This window comes from Heloderma suspectum, chromosome 5, assembly GCF_057233095.1.
Source record: "Heloderma suspectum isolate Gila_16-S chromosome 5, 16-S_ref, whole genome shotgun sequence".
Taxonomy (NCBI): Eukaryota; Metazoa; Chordata; class Lepidosauria; order Squamata; family Helodermatidae; genus Heloderma; species Heloderma suspectum.
The window spans coordinates 186,074,995-186,096,990 of record NC_139462.1 but is presented as its reverse complement, the minus strand read 5'-3'; the positions used below and the strand labels follow the sequence as shown (position 1 = coordinate 186,096,990).

At 42.5% G+C, this 21,996-nt stretch overlaps 1 protein-coding gene across 2 annotated transcripts in view; it reads right to left on the bottom strand.

The window, feature by feature from the left end:
• The window catches only part of LOC146344947 (diacylglycerol kinase beta), a 325,000-nt gene that overhangs the window by 198,398 nt on the left and 104,606 nt on the right, over positions 1 to 21,996 (bottom strand). For both annotated transcript variants that reach the window (XR_014792619.1, XM_084860457.1), the window contains exons 14-15: positions 6,664 to 6,780; positions 3,666 to 3,739 (exon numbers count right to left, since the gene is read on the bottom strand). Coding sequence is in view for 1 of the 2 variants with exons in the window: in XM_084860457.1 (XP_084716583.1) it covers positions 3,666 to 3,739; positions 6,664 to 6,780 (191 nt within the window). In the remaining variant the exon portion in view is untranslated. The remainder of the gene's footprint in view (positions 1 to 3,665; positions 3,740 to 6,663; positions 6,781 to 21,996) is intronic.

The window sequence follows — 21,996 nt, the reverse complement described above, 5'->3', positions numbered from 1 at the left end:
CATGAAAAGCTCTGACACTAGGCTGGACTTCGAGGGAGGAGCAGCTTCCCAATGGCAAAGCCAAAGGAGTCTCCTGGCAAACACATCAGCTGTTAGGGATCTAGCAGAGAACTGAGCCACATCCAAAGAGGCACCAGCAATAAAAGCTACCACCCTAGAGACCTTGAGAAGGGTCTTACGTAATCTGGCTGGATCATGAAGCGTCCCATCTTCTAACCACAGGACAGAAGGTCTGGCAAAAACTGATGCTGAAGCTGCCACCCGAAAAGACAGGGATGCTGCTTCATGGGCCTTCTTCCAACCACTATCCAGCTTGCGCTCAAACAATTCCTTGAGCTGCGCATCCGTATCTTTCATGTGAAGAGCACGATTCACCAGAGCCACCACAGTCGCAACAACAAGCAGGACTTTATTTTGATCCATAATAAGTTGCAAGGGAGAATTCAGCTCACCCCTAATCACTTTTGGGATAACAGCAGGCAGCGTCACCACTTTGGTCTTGGGCTGAGGATCAGGACAGACAGCTGCCATCCTAGAAGTAGCGGGCTGAGGAGCTTCCTCTGAAGGAATCAAATCGAAGGCTGCCATAGATTTACATAGCAGGGGAAGACAATGTGAGTCCTGAAATAACTGACAGGAATCAGGCCCCTTGAGGCCAGACTCACCAGTCTACTCCTCTTCATCCAGTCCCCTCATTCTCATCTGGGTTAGGAGAGTCCAGATTTGGGTGGGACATTTTCTTTTTAACTTCCTGCTAGGCACATCATGAGGATCTGGAGATATATGAACACTGTCTCAAGCTGGATATGAAGGAGCCTGCTGTGACGTTAGGAGAGAGCCAGAGGGCTGCGCAGCATTTCTAGGTGTACCAGACATAGAAAAGGTTAAAGGCTGAGAATGAACCAAGGCATCCTTAGCCAGGTCAGCTAATAAAGCCTCCTTCAAGTGCTGTAGCAGGGAAGCTAGAGTTTCCAGAGAAACTGAATCCCCCCAGATTGCTGCCTAATTGTACGGGATTGACAGGGCAGGAAAAAGCAGTGGACCTGGAGGATAATGCCCCTGTTCTCACAGGGCGGTCTGTGAACCCCTGGAACTCCTCTGGGGAAGATTGCAGCAAAAACAGACTGCCCAAGTTCCCAGCCAAGTCTGCTTCTCTCTCATCAGAGAGATCTTCATCTGCCCTAAGGCTCCTTCTGGCCAACCGCCTGGGAGACGGTGTAGCAAAAGCTGGGCTCCTGCGTAAGGCCAGGCTCCCCGCTCCTTGTCCTCCTCTTCTTCCTGCTCCTCCTCCTGCCAAACTCCCAACAGCCATACCAGCCAGGGCTGTGTTGTTGCAGGCACTCGATTTTACTCTGAGCCCTGCTGAGGAAAACTCCCAAAGGTGGAGAAAAGGGAGCTCCAGATGTGACGGAAAGGCTTGCTTTTTCATAAGCTGTAGACAGACAAGCAGCTTAAGTGCAGATTGGAGGAGGGTCAGTAATGGCCACCATTATTGCCTTTCCATCGTTCACAGAGGCCAAACAGAAGCAGATTGTCAAGAGCCCAAGGAGACTGCTGGGCAAGGTTTATGAGTAGATTTGTGGGCAGAAACACACTTTCCTTTTGCTTTCCCCATAGCAAGCGCAAGACTCAAAGGCACAAGGGGGGAAAGGCTGGCCAGATTGGATGTGGGTCGGTGAGTGGAGACGGCGATGAAGATAGCTAACAAGAATGGAGAAGCTGTGGTAGTGGTTTTTGTTTTTTTGTTTTTACTGTTTTCCCTGAAAGGGAGAAGACTGGGAAAAAAAGATTGGGAAGGGAGGAAAACACAACAGACAATAACACATGGATGTACAAAAATTAGGGAGAAAACGGAAAAAACAAGCCTGAGTCAGAAGAATGCAGAGAGGAGAATCAACGACCACTTCAGTGAGGCAAAATTGCAAAACTGAGCTTCAAAGGTGGGAAAGGCAGTTAAAACACTTAGAGAGTAATCCTATGGCTGCTAGACAGTGGCTAGATGGGCATAGGACATGCCGTTTTCTGGGAACCGACCTTGGAGCCCACATTCTGAGGTCGGTTCCTGGAAAACCGACCTCCCCCCATTTCCGCACTGCCTTGGAGGCAGTGTGGAACAGCCCCGTCCTCCACACTTGCAAGAGGAGCACAGAGGGTCCGAAAAGGGGCGTGGCTGGGGGTGTTCCGGGGAGGGGAGAGTGTAGCTGCATGTACAACACATCCAATTTGTCATTCAGCAGCCTCCTTCCCTCCTCCGCACTCCTGCAGCTAGACATCCGCAATCGGCTGTCTAGCCAAAAAAGCAGGGCAGGGGAAGTGCAGAGGGCAGGATCCCCCCCGTGCGTCTCCTGCCCTGCTTAGGATAGGCGGCCGCCTCCAAGTTTGGAGGCGGCCGCCTATCTTGATAGGAGATTGCGCCCTTAATTGGAGCAGCAATTTTGCCTTTGACCACTAGGTGGTGCATAAGGCTCATCTGACGTACTGTTTACATGCACAAGAGAAAGAACAGTGCAGGAAGAGGAGGAAGAAGTACATAGCAATGCCACCAAGGGGCAGAGGAAGGAAGAGTGAAAAAGAGCGCAACCCTGTTAGTTCTCCTGGGCCTCTCAGTGGCTTTCAGTATCACCAACCATGTGGATCCTTCTGGATTGCCTAGCTGGGTTGAGTTTAGGGAGCACAATGTTATGGTGGCTCCAATCGTATATGGCAGGTCAGTTTCAGAAGGTGATGCTGGGGGACTTTGCCCCATGGCCTTTGGTGTACTGCAAGGTTTCATCTTGTCACCCACGCTATTTAACATCTACATGAGTCTGCTGGAGGAAGTCATCCAAAGTACTTGGACTGCAGTGTCACCAATGTGCAGAGTGACATGCAGCTCTACCTCTGTTTTCCACCTACTAATCGCAGGGAGGCTATGGAACTCCCAAATAAGTGTTTTGAGGCAGTTTGGGGAACAGGGATAAAAGTGACATTTTAATTTAATTTATTCATTCTACTTTAAAAATTAACCTGAAAGCACACTTGTGGTGCAACTTTGTGACTCTAGTCATGGTACTTGTCCGTGGGATCTCCTATGATGGTGCCCTATGACATGGTGCTGCCCCAGGCATATTTTGATGCAATATACAATTAGTATTATTATTACTGATGACAGTTTTGCAAACTGCAACACACTCTGAATGACGTTAAAGAAACTGCATTCATGTAAAATTACCTGAATGGAGACATAAAAATTTAGTAAGTATAATCAATACATCTTGAGTTTTGATCAGGTATTTAATTCCATATTAGCAACTGAGCTTCTTTTGGATAAAATCTTCAGATGAATGTATTGACGATGCAGCCTTTCTTGATGAAGTTTTTCTAGATCAGACAGTTTCAAGAGTGTGACACATGATTGGTTGGTTCCATGTAGACTTTTTGCACTCCTGTATCTTGCTCAGCTATTTCCTCATTTCAAACAAACCACGTTTAGGATTTCCAAGGCTTCCACCAGCAATGTTTACTCCCAATATCCAGTTATTTCACTTAGAAAATTATTTGGCTATAAATGTAATATATACACTTACATTTTTCCCCCTCAGTAAAAAGAATTGGTCTCCTGCTCAAAACGTATTGACACAAACTTTCAACAAAATCAATAGCAATTATCAGCAATAAATACATACCTTTCTCCTTGCTTTCCACCACTTTTAGGGTTGACAAAAACTAGAAGTGGATGAGTATCTTGAAGAGGTGTGATCTAAATTAAGAGGATGCCACAGGAACTCATTAATCCTGTCCTTTTCATCGTGTTTTTCCTTATATATATGCACTAAAAGATGAAACCTGTAACTTTTTGTGTGTATGATTCTATATATCAACTCTAAAATAGTTTGATAAAATGGATGTGAATTTTATATTTCTTTTTATACTTCTACTATGTTATTCAACCTAGTGGTTCTCGGCTAACAGTTGACCCTTTGGTACACATTCTTAGATTTGGAAGTCTTTTCCCTGCGCAATTTCAATAAGGTTGTAGTGATAGTTTCAGCCCAACCACATCTGAAACCTTCACTTCTCTGCTATGAAGGAAAGGGAATGCAGCAGTTCAGAGCCCTGTTCAGCTCTCCAGGCAATCATCTGGTTGGTGGAAGAAAGAACTATGAACTGACACACATATGTTTCTGCATAGATAACATTGCAGCCTGTATCAGAGATTGTCACATCTTTAATGCTTATCTAGAGATTTAATCAATTCTTCTTATTTAGTCTAATTCCAGAGTTGTTTGTTCCTGCGAATGAAGCATAAACCAACAGTTCTCATTGTGACAAAGATGGACTGCCTCTTAGAAGTCCCTACGGATTCAGGTTAATTAACGAGGCTCATCTTAAGGTTATACATGATATATTACTTCCTCTAATTAGAAATAATAATCCTGATCATTATGCTGGTTAAGCTAGAAAGAAATAAGATGAATGTGCTTAACTATGATTAATAATAGTTGTACATAAGTAGCAATCGCCTCTGCCACTGAGTTGCCTGCATAGTCCTGTATGACTATGTTTTTTATTGGATATTTATTACTCACAAAAAAATCTTCATGGATGAATATTCTATAACTTTTATTTTTTACAATACATATTGATAAAAGAAAAAATTCCCAAACCACAATGGTTTAATAATCTTTTTTTCATTGTCTATATTTGGCAGGGGGGCTTAAGACTCATTCAATGTATTATTATAAATTTTCTAAATGATGCAGATAATGTCAGATATTTCAAAACAAATTAAGATTCAGGCTAATTTGGGAAATGTTATATTGTCTGTCTAGTTTGATGGAGGTATAAGATATATAGCAGACCACTCAAATTCACCAGTCACTATAGAGAAAGAAGGCGCCTTTAAGTGAACGTTATCTATGTTGTAATATTTCATCTGTTGAAATACAAACTATATGTATAATGCTAAAGCATGTCAGAGATATTTTCTTATTGTTTCCATAGTTGTTTACATGTATTGGGTACCAGCCATCAACTGGATATCCAGTGAATAATTTCCGATACCTCAGATAATTATGAAAAGCTATGATGACATACATTTTAATCCTATAACAGCAGAATACTGTATACTTTTGGTATGCTTTTGGAGATCTAGAGGTGGTAGTGGGGAGAGTTATTTTATGAATATTTGTAGGAGGTCGTTCGAACATCATGTATGATCCGGCCCACAGTAACTCAATCCTGTACAAATTCTGAACTGCAGCAGGAATAACCCATGCAATTAGAGATACATCTTTAAGTTAAAAATATATCAGCCTTGATGAGACAAGGTTTTTACTGAATGTTCAAAATCCAAGAACACAGCTGGAATAAAGTTACTAATCAGACTCTATGCTAATACAGATGTAAATGACAGCCAGCAAATAATTTGCCCTATTACCCACTGGGCTTTTCAAAGCAAAATGTTCTATCAGTTTGGAAAAGCAGGCATGAAAGTCCTGTGCAGATGGTATTCCTAGAAAAGGAACTGGAGAATCCGCCAACTGTGTATCATTGTTCAATGTTTATATTCTAATACAGAAAATGTTCTCTGCAATTTTACTATCCTATTGGATTCTCCACACCTAGCAGAAGTTATAGGGAGACACCTGGAGGATATCTGGCTATGTCTTCAGAAAGCACCAGGCAATGAAGTGATTTCATAAATCACATCACACTATTACTACTGGCACAAATGCTTAGGGTATGGGCGTCCACCATCCTCTCTGTTACCATCTTGACCTATAATTATACAAGAGTGCCCACATGTGTTCATATGATTCAGTAAATAGTCATTTTCTGTACTGACACATGTTTTTCAGCAAGTTCTGAACCAGAGATGGTGAACCTCTTTCAGCCTGGCGGCTAAATTCAATTTCAGAGAAGCTCTTAGGGGCTGTATTCCAGTGCTGGGAGGGGCCAAAGGTAAAAAGGCTGGGGCCAAAGGCAAAGGCGGGACAAAAATACAAGCCAAAATACAAGCCTTAAAGAGGCACTTCAACCTTTTAGAATGTGGATAAAAATGTGCAAAAGCCGGGAAATCACCAAATGACTGGCAGTTGGGGGAACAGGGGTGGGACCAGGGGAAGGAGGCATGGCCATCTGGACACCCCTGGAGGGCCAGATTTGGCCCATAGGGCTGAGGTTCTGCACCCCTGTTCTAAACTGTGTCCTGGAACTGCTCAATCTGAAAGAGATTCTTTCTGATGGTTTCCCTAGTCATTTACATGTGCTGGGTACCAGCCATCTACTAGATATCCAGGGAATAATTACCTCAGATAATTATGAAAAACTATGATGATATACATTTTTAATCCTTTACCAGCAGTATACATCTAAAGTCCTCCTCCGGCTACCTTTAATGTTTTAATTTAATGTTTTAAATTTTTGTAAACTGCCCAGAGAACTTTGGCTATGGGGCAGTATAGAAATGTAACAACAACAACAACTTTAATCCTATACCAGCAACGTACCGTATACTTTTTGTACGCCTTGAGAGATCTGGAATGTCTGACTAAAGTATACAGATGCTATGCTTCTATCTGGGATCCTTGTGTTTAACCAAGCTTGAATTAATTCTGCGACCAGAGAAAATGTTGTAAAAGTAGCTGTACAGATTTTAAAAACAACAGAAGTAAATCACACCTGAAGGCCTTGTCCATCTACTGTGATGGAATTTGTTCTCTGTATCTTGTTCTGATCACCTAGTTTGTTTGTTTGGTCAGAACCACCTCTTTCTTTTTTCATAGTTGCTTGCCGTTCCTAAAAGAGAGATGAGAAATAACAGATTAATGTGTTCCAAAATGCCACTATGGCTGATACGGAAGACCCTCACTCATGGCACATTCAAATACCCCTTCAGTGATAATTACTTCAGTGATTGCAATCAAATCATTAAATGAAGCCCAACTTCACATACATCTATTTATGTATCTAGACATAATAGTGGTTAGATAATAGATAGATGATACTTATTTTGTCACAATAAGTACTAATGCAATGGTGTGAAGTTGGTAATACAACGTGAAACCATCTAACTGCATGACCAAGCTTCTTAAATAAGGAGATTTATAAGGAAGTTTCCTAATGTCTCTTCAAAACAAAACCACGGAAGATTGCAATTGTCTTCACAACCTGACTCAAACAGAATCTGAAGTTTTCAAAAGGATTTGTTACACTGCATCCTCATTTTTCTGAATGACCTGTAGCACAATCCTATACATGTCTATTCAGAAGTAAGCCCCTATGAGTTCAATGGGACTTATTCCCAGTTAAGTGCATATTGGCTTGTGGCCCTAAAACCATGTTTAAAGTATATGGTTAATACAAAGTTAGACTTAGAACAAGCAAAAAATATGAATTTTTAATATTAGGTTAAAAAATATTGTTTTTACATGCTGGTGCTTTCAAAGTACAAATGGAGGTTGTGTTGAAAGATAGTGCCACCTCAGCAATTGAACATGAAGAGGCTTAAGGTAACACCACAGAGGGAAAGGCAACAGATCTGGATCACTGACATTTTGTTTGTGAGGGCAATTATTCCTTTCAGGAACAGCATGAACTACTAAGAAAATGGAATGAAACAGTTACCTTAGGAATGCATTCAGACAATAAATGCATGGAAGAGACACATTACACAAAGCTAAGCCTAAGAACTTGTAACTGAAATGTATCATAGAATCACAGAGTTGGAAGGTACCTCGGAGATCATCTAGTCCAACCCCCTGCTCAATGTAGGCTCTGCACTGCAGGGTGCAGCTACAACTTCCCTGACAGATGGCCATCCAGCTTCTGCTTAAATACCTCCAGTGAAGGAGAACCAACCACCTCCAGAGGCAATTGGTTCCACTGCTGAACAGCTCGCACTGTTAGGATGTTTCTCCAAATGTTTTAGCCAAAATCTGCTTCTCTACATTTTCCACCCATTGGTTCTAGTCCTGCCCTTGGGAGCACGAGAGAACAAGTCTAGCTCCATCTTCTGCATAACAGCCTTTCAGATATTTTGAGACTGCTATCATGTCTCCCCTTAATCTTCTCATCTCCATACTAACTATACCCAGCTGTTTCAAACGTTCCTCATAAGACTCGGTTTCCAGACCCCTTGCCATCATGGTTGCTCTTCTCTGGATGTGCTCCAACTTGTCAACGTCCTTCTTAAAATCCCAGAATTAAACACAATATCCCAGTGTGGCCTAACACAGAATAGAGCTGAACTATTACTTCACGTGATCTCAACACAATGTTTGTGTTAATGCAGCCCAAGATTGCTTTCACTTTCTTAGCTGCCACATAGCATTGCTGGCTCACATTCAGCTTGTGAACCACTAAGACACCTAGCTCCTTTGCACACATACTGCCACCAAGCCAGGTCTCCCCCACCCTATACTTGTGACTTCGATTTTTCATACCTAAATGCAAGATTTTACATTTATCTCTGTTGAATCTCATCTTCATCTCTTATCAGTCTCATCAATCTTGATCCTGTCTATGGTGTTGGCTATCTGTCTGAGCTTCGTGGCATTTGCAGATGTGATAAGCAATCCCTCTACTCTCTCATCCAAGTCATTTATAAAAATGTTGGACAGCACAGGGCCAAGAACAAAGCCCTGCAGCCCTCCACTCAAGACCTCCCTCCATGAGGATGCTGGACCATGAATTAGTACTCATTGAGTATGGCTTGACCAGCTGTGATCTACCTAATTGTATTATTGCCCAACACACATTACCATCTTGTCAATAAAGGTATCATGGAAAACCTTGTCAAATACTTTGCTGAAATCAAGGTATACTATTCCACAGCATTCCCATGATCTACCAAACTAGTAATTCTAAAAAGGTCGGTCTGGCATGACATTCCTGACGAACCTATTATTGAGTACTAGTAATCAATGCATTATTTTCCAGAAGCTCACAGACTAACTGCTTAATCACCCATTCAAGAATTTTGCCCAGTATTGACATCGGGCTGCCTGGTCAGCAGTTTCCTGGATCTGCCTTTTCCCCCTTCTTGAAGATGGGGACAAGATTTGTCGATCTCTCGTCCTCCAGAATCTCATCTGTTCTCCAGGAGTTCTCAAGGATTATAGACAGTGGCTCTGAAAAAACTTCTGAAAGCTCCTTCAGCACTTGGCAATGTAATTCATCCGGCCCTTGAGACTGGAACTCATTTAAAGTGCTTTCTAACCATGTACTTACTTATTGTGAACTGCAAATCCCTCCATGTATCATTTGTTCTACTTGTCCCCAGGCTGAACACAACTCCCTTTGTGGGAGAAGACTGAGGCAAAATAGGAGTTGAGTAGGTCCACTTTCTCTCCATCATCTGCTACCAATTCAGCATCTTCCCTAAGCAGCAGATGTACCCTTTCCTTGAACTTATTCTTGCTCCTACCATGGCCAAAGAAGGCTTTTTGTTGTTATTTTTAGCATCCCTCACCAGCCTCAGCTTCCGGACACCATTATTATAGGTTCAAGAAACTCTTCCTTGGTAATATTTATTTTATTTCTTTAAAATATGTCTAGGCCACGTTTCTGGGCAGATGCCCTCGCAAGGAGGCTTAAAACATTAAAATTCACATTATAATTAAAAACATATAATAATAGGGCAGCAAACATTCATAGAATCATAGAATAATAGGTTTGGAAGGGGCCTATAAGACCACTGAGTCCAACCCCCTGCTCAGTGCAGGAATCCAAATCAAAGCATCCCTGACAGATGGCTGTCCAGCTTCATCTTGAATGCCTCCAGTGTGGGACAGCCCACTACCTCCATAGGTAATTGGTTCCATTGTCACATTGCTCTAACAGTCAGGAAGTTTTTCCTGGAATCTGGCTTCCTATAACTTGAGCCCATTATTCTGTGTCCTGCATTCTGGGATGATCGAGAAGAGATCCTGGCCTTCCTCTCTGGGACAACCTTTCAAGTGCTTGAAGAGTGCTATCCTATCTCCCCTCAGTCTTCTCTTCTCAAGGCTAAACATGCCCAGTTCTTTCAGTCTCTCTTCATAGGGCTTTGTTTCCAGTCCCCTGATCATCTTTGTTGCCCTCCTCTGAACCCTCTCCAGTTTGTCTGCATCCTTCTTAAACTGCGGTGCCCAGAACTGGACACAATACTCCAGATGAGGCCTAACCAGTGCTGAGTAGAGGGAACTAGTACTTCCCGGGATTTGGAAGCTATGCTTCTATTAATGCAGCCCACAAGAGCACTGGCCTTTTTTGCAGCCACATCACATTGTTGGCTCATATTCAGCTTGTGATCTACAACAATTCCAAGATCCTTCTCGCTTGTAGTGTGGTTGAGCCACGTATCCCCCATCTTGTAACTGTGCCTTTGGTTTCTTTTTCCTAGGTGCAGAACTTGGCATTTCTCCCTATTAAATGTCATTCTGTTGTTTTCTGCCCAGTGCTCCAGTCTATCAAGATCACTTTGAATTTTGTTTCTGCCTTCCAAAGTATTAGCTATCCCACCCAATTTTGTGTCATCTACAAATTTGATCAGCATCCCCTGCACCTCCTCCTCCAAGTCATTCATAAAAATGGTGAAGAGCACTGGGCCCCAGACTGAGCCCTGCAGTACCCCACTCGTTACCTCTCCCCAGTTTGAGAAGATCCCATTGATAAGCACTCCTTGAGTCCGATTCTGTAGCCAACTGTGGATCCACCTGATTGTTGTTTCATCCAGCACACTTTGAGCTAGTTTGCTCATCAGGATATCACGGGCACTTTGTCGAAAGCTTTGCTGAAGTCGAGGTATATGATGTCTACAGCATTCCCACGGTCCACAAGGGAGGTTACTTGATCAAAAAATGAGGTCAGATTCGTCTGGCAGGACTTGTTTCTGACAAATCCATGTTGGCTTCAAGTAATCACTGCATTGTTTTCAAGGTGCTTACAGATGGATTGCTTTATAAACTGCTCCAGAATTTTCCCAGGGATTGATGTCAGACCGGCTGGTTTGTAGTTCCCAGTTCCTCCTTTTTACCCTTTTTGAAGATAGGGACAACATTAGCCCTTCTCCAGTCATCTGGCACTTCACCCATCTTCCATGATTTCTCAAAGATAATAGACAGTGGTTCTGACAGCTCTTCTGCCAGTTCCTTTATTACTCTAGGGTGCAGTTCATCTGGCCCTGGAGATTTGAACTCATTCAAAGTCATTAGGTGTTCCTTGACCATATGCCTATCGATCTCAAGCTGCAATCCTGCCCCTTCAGCCTGTACTTCGCCTTTGCCAAGGGGGGTCATAGACCCTCTTTTGGGAGAAGACTGAGTCAAAGTAGAAATTGAGCACTTCTACCTTTTTTTGGTCATCTGTTATCATTTTGCCATCCTTATTTAATAGTTGAACCACCATTTCTTTCCTCTGTCTTTTACTATGCACGTAGCTGAAGAAAGCCTTTTTGTTGCTTTTAGCATCCCTTGCTAACCTCAGCTTGTTCTCAGCTTTAGGCTTCCTGACACCATCCCTACAATTCTGTGATACCTGCCTGTACTCTTCCTTTGTTGCTTGGCCTTCCTTCCACTTCCTATGGAAACTTTTTTGTTTTCAGGTCATCCCTAAGCTTTTTGTGAAGCCACATTGGCTTCTTCTGTTGTCTTCCACCTTTTTTTCTTATTGGAATTGTTTGTAATTGTGCCTTGAGAATTTCCTTTTTTTAAAACTCCCACCCATCTTGGACTCCTTTTCTCATTAGCATCGCTTGCCATGGGACCTTACTTATCATTGTTCTGAGTTTATTAAAATCGGCTCTCCTAAAATCCAGGGTATGCATTTGGCTACACTCGGCTTTTATTTCCTTTAGAACCAAGAACTCAAGTATAACATGGTCGCTTTTCCCCAGAGTTCCTGTAACTGCTACTTTATCCACTAACTCATCTCTGTTGGTTAGGATCAAGTCAAGGATAGCCAATCCTCTACTTCCTTCCTCTACTTTCTGTAGGAGGAAGTTATCCGCCACACAAGTCAGGAATTCCATGGAAGGGCCCTGTTTTGCAGAATTTGTCTCCCAACAAATATCAGGGAAACTGAAGTCACCATTACTACTACATCATGCTTCCTTGAAACATTGGCAGTTTGCTTTTCAAAACTTTCATCCTCGTCTTTTCCTTGATTGGGTGGCCGATAGTAGACTACAACCACCATGTTCCTTTTATTCTTTGCTCCATTCATTTTAACACAGATGCTCTCGATGGGGCTACCAAGCTCCTCCTCCTGTATTTCTGTGCAGAGATATGTATTTTTCACATATAGTGCAACCCCACTTCCCTTTCTGTTCCTCCTGTTCTTTTTGAACAAGTTATATCCTTCAATTGCTGTATTCCAGTCATGAGAGTCATCCCACGAAGTCTCAGTTACACACCTGTCAAGTCATAATTTCCCTCCTGTATTAAGAGTTTAAGTTCATTCTGTTTGTTTATCATACTCTGGGCATTAGTATATAGACATCGAAGACCATGTGCTTCATAGTCTGGCTTTCTTCCTACATGTTTGTGAAGGCAATTATTGGGCACTATTAGAGCTGTTCTCTCGGTTGCGGCGCATGAGCCTTCGTCCATTGTTACCCCCAACCTTATGTCTCCCTTCCCCATAGGATTCAGTTTAAATCCCTCCTGATTAAATTCTTCATGCTGTGGCCAAACACATTCTTCCCAGCCTTTGTGAGGTGCCACCCATCCCTTGCCAACAGTCCATCTTCCAGGAAGTATAGCCTGTGGTCCCAAAATCCAAATCTCTATCGTCGGCACCACCTTCATAGCCAGTCATTCACCCAGAGTATTTTTCTTTCCCTTTCTATCCCTCTTCTAACTACTGGAAGTATGGATGAGAAAACTATCTGGGCCCCAAAGTTCTTGGGTATCCTTCCCAAAGCTTCAAATTCTGACATGATTTCTTCATAGCTCTGCTTGGCGGTATCCTTTGTTCCTACAAGGATGAGAAGAAAGGGATACCTGTCAGTGGGCTTTATGAGTTCAGGCAACCCAACGTCTCTAATCTGTCCTCCCGGGAGACAGCATACCTGGTGAGCCCATGGGTCTTCGCAACATACTTGGGTTTCAATCCCATGCAGCAAGGAGTCTCCCACTACTACTACTACTCTTCTCTTCTTGTTGTAGGCCTTGGTTTCATTGCCTCTGATTGACTGACCTTCAGCCTCTTGCTCACTTTCATGCAGGTTCCCCTGTAATTCTTCCTCTGCAGGCTGTCCTCCAGTCTCATCTTCAAGTACCTGGAAACAGTTCCATAGCTCCACAGCTTCCACTGGTGCAGAGTGGCTTCTAGTTCTTCCGCTCCTAACTGTCACCCTTTTCCAAGGAGTATCCTCTACTGCATTTTTCCTCACCTCAGCGTTTTCCTCTTCTGCCTCAGCTTGCTGTTTCTCTTCAAGCTTCTGTTCTTCACTTTGCTGCTGTAGTTCCACTGCTCTGTCCAAGAACTGTTTGTGTTCTCTTATTCCCTGGAGGGTCGACAGTCACCTCTCCAGTCCTCTTACGTTTTCTTTCAGCAGTGTGATCAACTTGCACTTGTTGCATGTATAGGCCATGTTGTTCTTAGGCAAGGAAACAAACATTACACACACCTTGCAGGTCACCACCACTGGAGAGTCTCGTCCTTCCATAATCTCTTTTCCCTTTTTTGTGTCTAGCTTTCTGCTTGTTCTAGAGTAGCCTGTGCTTGGTCCTCTACTCACTGGAGGTTAAAAACAGAGTCCCACTGGTATAGAAGTGTGTGTTACAAGAAAAATATATATATATTTTAAAACATGTTAGGAGCCTCCCCCTTGACTTCCCCTGGCCAACTCCTGTTTGCTCTCCCTGTTCACTCACTCTGATCACTCACTCTCTGGGAGCTTGCTTGCTTCTATAGTCCCTAAACCAGCTGGAGCAGCTTCCTCTGCTCTGCTAGGAGGCGGGAAACAGGATTCGCTAACAAAACAATAGACACTAGCAATAAAACAATACTAAAAACCTAGAGCATAATTGCAGCTATGGAAAAGAACAGTCCAGTAAAACATAGGGCTTCTCTACACTAGGCGTTTTTATCCTGCAACTTTACTGGGGCTTCTACTTCCAGATTTTTTGCGGGGTTAAGATACCCTTACACGCACTTCCCTCTTTTTTCTGGGAATTTCCTTTATCTTCAAGTTCTATATGTTTCACTATATAGCCACTAGATGGTGCTATGGTATAGCAGCTGTTATAACACAACTCCTTAAGTACACAAAGAGATTCAAATCACCATTTTAAAATAGTTCATTACAAATAAAGCCATGGAAATGGTCACCAAGCACAGGAGACGCCCTGGAGGTTGATGATGTCAAGTAAAGGACCCACAAACTTCCATGAGTAACCAATTTTGATCGCAGGATAAAAGCTTCGTGTAGAAAAGCCCATAGTCTGGGGAAGGCCAGAGTAAACAAGGAGGTCTACAGGACCTTCCTAAAATCCTGCAGTGATGAGGTCTGATGGACCCCTGATGGCAATTCATTCCAGAGGTTTGAGACCACTGTGGAAAAGGCCTTGTTCCATTTACTTGCATATCTAAATGCCCTCAGGAGGTGAGCAATGGGCCTCTCTTGCTAATCCTAAATTACAGGCAGGCTGATATGGGTGAAGGCGGTCCTTCAAGTAGTTTGGTCCCAAACTGTTTAAAGTTTTAAAGGTCAAAACCAGCAATTTAAACTGGGCTCGGAAATATACTGGCAACCGGCGCAGCTAGCACAGTATAGGCATTATATGATCTGACCACCTTGCCCCCACTAAGACTCAGGCAGCCGCATTCTGTACAGCTGAAGTTTCTGGACTGTGTTCAAAGGCAGCCCCACATGCAGCACATTACATTAGTCCAGCTTGGATGTCACTAGTGCATGGATAATTGAGGCAAGGTCCATCCTCTCCAGATAGGGCTGCAGCTGGTGTACCAGCCTAAGCTGGCAGAATACACTCCTGGTCGCTGCAGGCACCTGAGCTTTCCCAGTTTATGCAGAGTCCAGGAGGACTCCCATATTACACACTTCATCTTTTAGAAGGAGAACAACACACTAAAGATCTGTCACTTCTCCATCATTTCTCTAACACTGGTTTAGGATTAATTCAACAAGCAGGAAAATAAATAGCCTACACTGGATATTCTATGTCATTTAATAATAGTCATCTCTTATTTCCAACTAGCTTTAAATGTTTTGACAGACCCCCTCCTACTAAATACATAAAGGAGGAAGTGACAAGGCTGGTTGCTTTTGGGTAAAGCAATCCTGGTCCTGACCCAACAAGGAGATCTGCCACTATGTCCCAAGCACTGCTGGAATACCAGCTGCAGGATGGAAAGTGAGGGGTGGTTTTTCACCAGTTTTTCTTCCGGCAGATCTGTTAATTGTTCTCCTTGCAATTAATTTCAGTGGGAAGGAAAATGCCTATGCTAGCCTGAGGCTGGTCCAGATTGCAGGGCCTCACTGGGGAATGCCCACCCCACCCCTAGAACACCCCATTTCAGGGCTTTTTGCTGGCTAAACCTGGCAGGAATGCTGCTGGTAGTACATTTACACCCACCGAGCTTTTCATGGGCATAACTTGGACTTTGGGGGTGAACAGATCTTGCACCCCCCTTGCTAGTTAAGCTCCTCCCCACTGGCCAAAGGGAACCTCCGCAGCATCCTAACCCCCTCCAGTCAGTGGGGGTTAGGCGTGCACTGTAACTCTAATCATGAAATAAATGTTGACCCCACCCCCAACAGCACTTTGTTCAATGCTACTTTGTAACAGATGCTGTTAAAAACATTCCTAATGTCATGATCACAAGGAAAGGCCACTAATGCTCTTAGTATTATTGAAATGTAGTTAGTAATGTTGTGCTGTGTTGTTTCTTTAAGGGAAACAAGTTAATTACACAGGTAGTATGATTCATAGTAGCACAACATATATGAGCATAGGAAATCATCTCTCTGAATATGCAGGAAACCAGAAATAATACTGATAATTGCTGTGAACCACTTACAGCTTTGAAAAATGGGGCTTTGAAAACACAGAGAAAAAGAACTGCTGTTGCCAGGTAAGGAACAGTGACAGGTTTTCTAAAGCAACAGCAGAACCAAGGAAAGCAAAGTTGCATGAAACAGAACAAACTGAAGTCCCATAGAACTCAACCATGTGAACAATAAAGGCCTTAATTGAGTCTGTGTCTCTGAAAAAGTTTCAAGGTAGAGGTTTGACTAATGTTATGTAGCTTACTTGGGGCTTTCCTTGAAACCGTGACTGGTGTGAACAGCCAGAAGCACATTACACTGATGCCCCAGAGTATGTACTGGTTCAATGGATCCTTGCATGTACAGGTTAAGGTACTGTTTTTGCCTTATAAATAGGGATGCTGGCAACGTTCTCCCAAGCCAGTTTTAGAGAAGAGAAGAACTTCAATGGCTTGTAAAAGTCTACCTCAAATGAGAAGCAAGCTTTATAATCGCCCTAAATTTTTCTCCAGCTTGGATCAAATTCTAAGCAGTTAATATTTTGCCAGGGGTAGAAGCGCTTTGTTGCAGGTAAGAGAATCTCTCATTTCTAGTAATTTTCCTCTCATTGTCTGCATAATGTGAGGGAATGTTGTGCCTTGCAAGGTTTCCTTTTAAAATGGTAGGCATCCCATTCTGAGTAGGTTCACTTATATCCAGGCACCCTTTTCTGTTATTTCAAAAAGAATACTGGTATGCCTACCAACAGGTAGATCTATCTGCAAATGCTCTGCCTACCCTTTATTCCAATGTTCAGAATATACAGATGGGAGTACAGAGCTACAAATTACAGAATAACACACAAACCAAAAACATTTAAAATAGAGGAGATTTTTACTTAATCTACTAATGGATTGCAAAACATTGTTTTCAAGTCTCTCCACAAACTTTGGCAATTCTGACTGATAATCCAAAATATTTATTTTGTTTTTCATATAGTGGGGTTCTTAAGTGTCTCAAAGCAGTATCTAGGACATTGCTAATGAGAATTTCCTTCCAAATGTTTTTTTAATATGACCAATATCTTCCCAATTTTCTCTGGAGTATTATACCTTTGTGTAATTACTTTATAATATTTTTCAACTAAGTTTACACAGGGTTATATTTTCAATTTAAAATTTCCAAGAATAAATGCATAAATTCCACCCACTTGGATTCCTAAATCATCCTGCTTTTTCATATAGCCTGTATGTTGCTGGATGGTGAAATCCTAATGTAGTTTATCTATTTTAGACAGTGTACCCCTCAGGTTATTTCCACCTACATTTTTTCCCGCTTACTCATCATTTCAAGTACTCTACACTTGCATATAATTTATGTTTTGTCGTAAGTCCAAAAGGGCAAAGTGCCTACTAGAACAAAAAGCGATAAAAAGAATTAGAAGGGGTAACGTGGACACAACCTAAGTAAAAGTGTGTGTGATTAAAATTAAGCATTTAGCAGTACTACAGAACTGTATATTTTCAAGACATTAAAATCAGAAGATCAAAACATATTTGGCACTGTCTTCAAAAACAACTGAGTAAAATCTCAGGGTGATTGTGTGATATTCTTATATCAAAATGAATATGAAGCTGACACTTACTGAAAATAAATGATACTGCAAAATGCAGATATTTATTTTCTGGGTGGCATATATGTTCTAGTTATGACTATTTTATTAGGGCATGCAAAATGATTGATGCAGCTGTAATCATTTTGTCTCATGGACAAAGGCAATGCTGAGTGAAAGTTACTCAATACAACAGTGAAAAGGTAATGCACATTTTGATGGCTCACAACATCAAGTTGTTCTGTTCTTCCATCAATGTTTAAATTTAAAAAACGATCCAAACAAGTATTGCTTATTCCCAGCAGAGCGTTAGATTCCCAGTTGTTACCCTTGTGAGCTGATCTTGCATCACCATTCTTATCCTATTATTCAATAGATTGTCATATATTTTATAAGAGAATGCCCCAATGCAATTCATATTTGCTCAGGATCCTCCTATTTCTCAACCCTAATCATCACCATTTTATTCATGGAGCACATGGTAGATTCAAGATATTTTTGCACACTGCACCACAAAAATTCTATTGTACTTCTATTTGGCTAGTTATGTTCAAGGAGCAGGGGTTGTTCAGCCCTCTTACTACTGCTTCTACATGTTGGTACAGTTAAGGCAAAAGAATCATATGGTGTTTCCAAAGTGATGCTAGATTTCCACATTCAGTGAATTTTGTTCAGGCAGACTGTGTGCACCATCTTTTACTGCCTTGGAAATCCATTTCACACATGTGCTCTTGTTGCAAAGTTCTGATCACCAGCCCACCGTTGCTGAACACCTCCAGTGATCATCTCACTGTTTCTGCCTCTCTTGTCTCCCAAATTATCTATATCTCACTCTTATAAAAACAATTTTCAGTTCTCTTTAAAAACCAAACCAAACCAAGGACATTTGTGAAGTAGCTCACTATGTTTCAGAAACTAGGGCAAAGGTTTCCAAGATGGTGGTGATGAAGCTCTGAAGAGCAGGATCCTAACTCATCTCTAACTGCCTGCTGGCCAGAGTTCCATGCAAACCAGAATCCAGGATGGAACCACAGTTTCTGGTTGGGGTAGAAGATTTTCTGAAGCAGGCCAGGATTTTTTTTCTTTCATTGGGAGCCAGGCCCATTACAGAAATACATGAGGAGTGGGAACATAGCCCAACCCAGTATATACACCTCCTAGAGCTCGCCAGCCTGCAAGAGGCTTTAGTGCAGACAAGGCAAAGCCTTGTGGGGCTGGAGAACAACCTGTCGGCTGCCCCAGTTCTGCCCATGTCTTCTAAGAGGTCTCTGGAGTAGCAAGCAGGCCAACCACTTGTCACACCAAAGGCCTCAGGGTAGATGGGGAGGAGGCTGCCTAGATTGACTCAGAGGTCCACTCTGGTCTCCACCTTGTCTGCTACAAAGCATCTAGAATGCTGATAAAATGTCAGTATCATCACCTCTTTGGCACAGCAGAGGACTCAAAGTATGTACAGAGATAATTATCTGCTCTCATCCTCTCAGCACATGCCCAGAGTAGATTGCAGAATTTATTCTGGATGCTACGAACGACTCTAAAGTTTTGGTGGAGCATAACCGATTTATTTCAAAACCTGGCAAACAGTACACTATACAGTGTACAGAGTTGAGCTTCCTGGTTCTGTTTGTCCTTACTATCAACCCTGGATGAAACTTTGAACCATCTACAAATCTAGACTAATCTTAGTTGTTAGTTGTTTAGGATCACTGCAAGGAATAAATCTTTTTTTAAAAGGAAGCTATTTTAATAATTAAAAAGTGCCCACCTTCTGCTTTTCCAAGTACGATATCAAGTACAGATTGTCAAAATTAAAGTATCCCACCAGCCCCCAAATGCACTTTATTGCAAATAAAAAGTCACAACACCCAAGCAATTTTTATCTGCATCTGTGAACACTTTCACATTACGCACCTCAGGAAGCGAAACTCCTAAAGGGGGTAGAGTCTGTTGGAGAAAAACAGTTTCAGCTACAACATTAAAACTGTAAAAATACACAACTAATTAAAGTCAATCCTGCAAATAAATTTAAATGTATAGCCATTCTGTTGAACAAGTAAGCAGTTTTAGACTTGTTGTTCCATTACAAGTTAACAGAAAAGTAATATAGGGTTATTTTACATTTATTTATTATTGCATGCATTTATATCATATCTTTCAAAATAATGTTTTTTTTAACATAGCTCACAAATTAGATAAAATGATTAACACAATCCAAACAAGAAAAAGAACAGGAACACCAGCATCGATTCCAAGAGATCAGCATAAACTGATAAAAATCAGTCACAGAAAAGACCGCTGGTCACTTACCAGTAAAAGGGATTTCTTTGTGCATGAAAAACAGTACATGAGGTGGGTCTTATGCACCACCTAGTGGTCAAAGGCAAAATCACTAGTCCAATTAAGTCTTTTAACTGTCTTTCCAGCCTTTGAAGCTCAATTTCTGATGACAAGCTCACAAAGTACTAGGATCAGTGACAGCAGCAAAACACAAACAAGAAAAACAGGACATCTCGCACTCTCTGCAGACAGGGCTCGGAAAGAAACCAAGTGTGACAAAATAAGGAAATTAATCCCCACCAGCAGAAGCAGCCATAACAGAATCTGCATCTCGGGTGTGGCCCTGATGTACTGTTTCATATCCACAAAGAAATCCCTTTTACGGGTAAGTGACCAAGGGTCTTGTGCATGTAAACAGTACATCAGGTGGGACATACCAAAGCTTGACCCATGTAGGGCGGGATTCAACAAAAGTAGTAGCTGCTTGATGACTGGGAAGGACGTGTTGCAAGACACACCTTCCAAAGGCCACCTCAGCAGAACCATGTACGTCAATCCTGTAAGATTTAACAAAGGTGCTAGGATTTGCCCATGTAGCTGCCCTACAAGTCAATGCAGCAGAGTACTCAGGAAAAAAGCTGTCACGGCTGCTCTTGTAGAATGGGCAAACATTTGGTAGGTGCAGGCAACTTTAGGCAGAAATAGGCTAGGGAAATGCACGCCTTTAGCCATCTACTCATAGTGGCATTAGAAACCTGTGCCAAGGAAGCAGGATGGAATGATACAAACAGGGAATCTGACTGCCAGAAAGTTTTGGTTCTTTTTATACAGGCTCCAGGGCCCTCCTGACAACAAGAGGATGCCACTTCATTTCTGAGGGGTGCACAGAGGAAGGACAAAAGTGGGAAGAATTAGCTCTTATTGACAATGAAAAGGAGACAGAACTTTAGAATGGACAAAGGGGTTAGTACGGAGCACCACTCTATCTTTATGGAATACACATAGGTACTTATCCACAGAGAGGACATTATGTTTGGAGATCCTCCTGGCTGATGTTACGGCCACCAAGTATAAAACCTTGAAAGTAGCAGTCGGAGAGATACTAATTTCAGGGGCTTAAAGGGTGGCATTTGAAATGCTGAAAGTACTTTATGGAGATCTCAGGAAGGGAAATGCTGTTGAAGTGGAGGTGACTTCAAAAAAGCTCTGCACAGGAAGTGTTTAAGAAAAGGATGAATGCCCATGGACCTATCTGGGTTTTTTGACAAAACAGTAGATAGCGTGGAAGCCTGATGGTTGAGTGTATTAGGCTTGAGACCCATAGCCAAACTGTCTTGCAGAAATGCTAAACGGTCTGAGATTCTGGCCTTTTGAACCCCAAATCCTTTTCTCAGTACAGCAAGTAGAGAATATCTTCCATGCACTCTGGCAAATTCTGAGGGTAGATGGTCTCCTAGAGGCCAGTATAATCTTGTTTACCACAGGGAAGAGGTTTCCTTTGCCAAAATGGTTCCTTTCAATCTCCAGATGTGTCACTGAAATCATGCAGGGTTTGGCTGAAGGAGATGGCCTTGAGATAACAGGTCATCCTGCAGAGGGAGAGGCCAAGGATTAGCCGTGGCCAGATTGATCAGATCAGGAAACCAGGGGCTCTGTGGCCAAAAAAGGGAAACATTAGAATGAGTCTCACCTTTTCTTCCTTCACCTCCACAGAACCCTGGAGAGAAGAGGGAGCAGTGGGAAGCGTACAGAAAACCTATCGGCCATGGAGAAGACAGGGCATCCATCATCTCCGCTGCTGGAGATGCATAACAGGAGAAGAACCTGCTGACCTGGTGACTGGCTTTTGATGCAAACAGCTCCACCTGAGAAGGAAGGAGTTCACCACCTTAGAGGTTTGGAGACTTGGTTCCTTCTAGATGGTAGATGTGCGCCTTTGGCTGTGACATTGTCCACCTGGATGAAAACTGATCTGAGGGGAAGTACTTGCATGAAGTGTTGAACCGCTAGCCTGGTTGCCTGGAGTTCTAGTAGGTTGATAGGAAGCTGCAACTTCCCCAAGGACCAGTTTCCTTGAACCATCCTCCCCTTGCGCAGAGCTCCCCAACCAGAAAGGCTGGCATCTGATGTAATCATTGTTTTTGGAGGATCC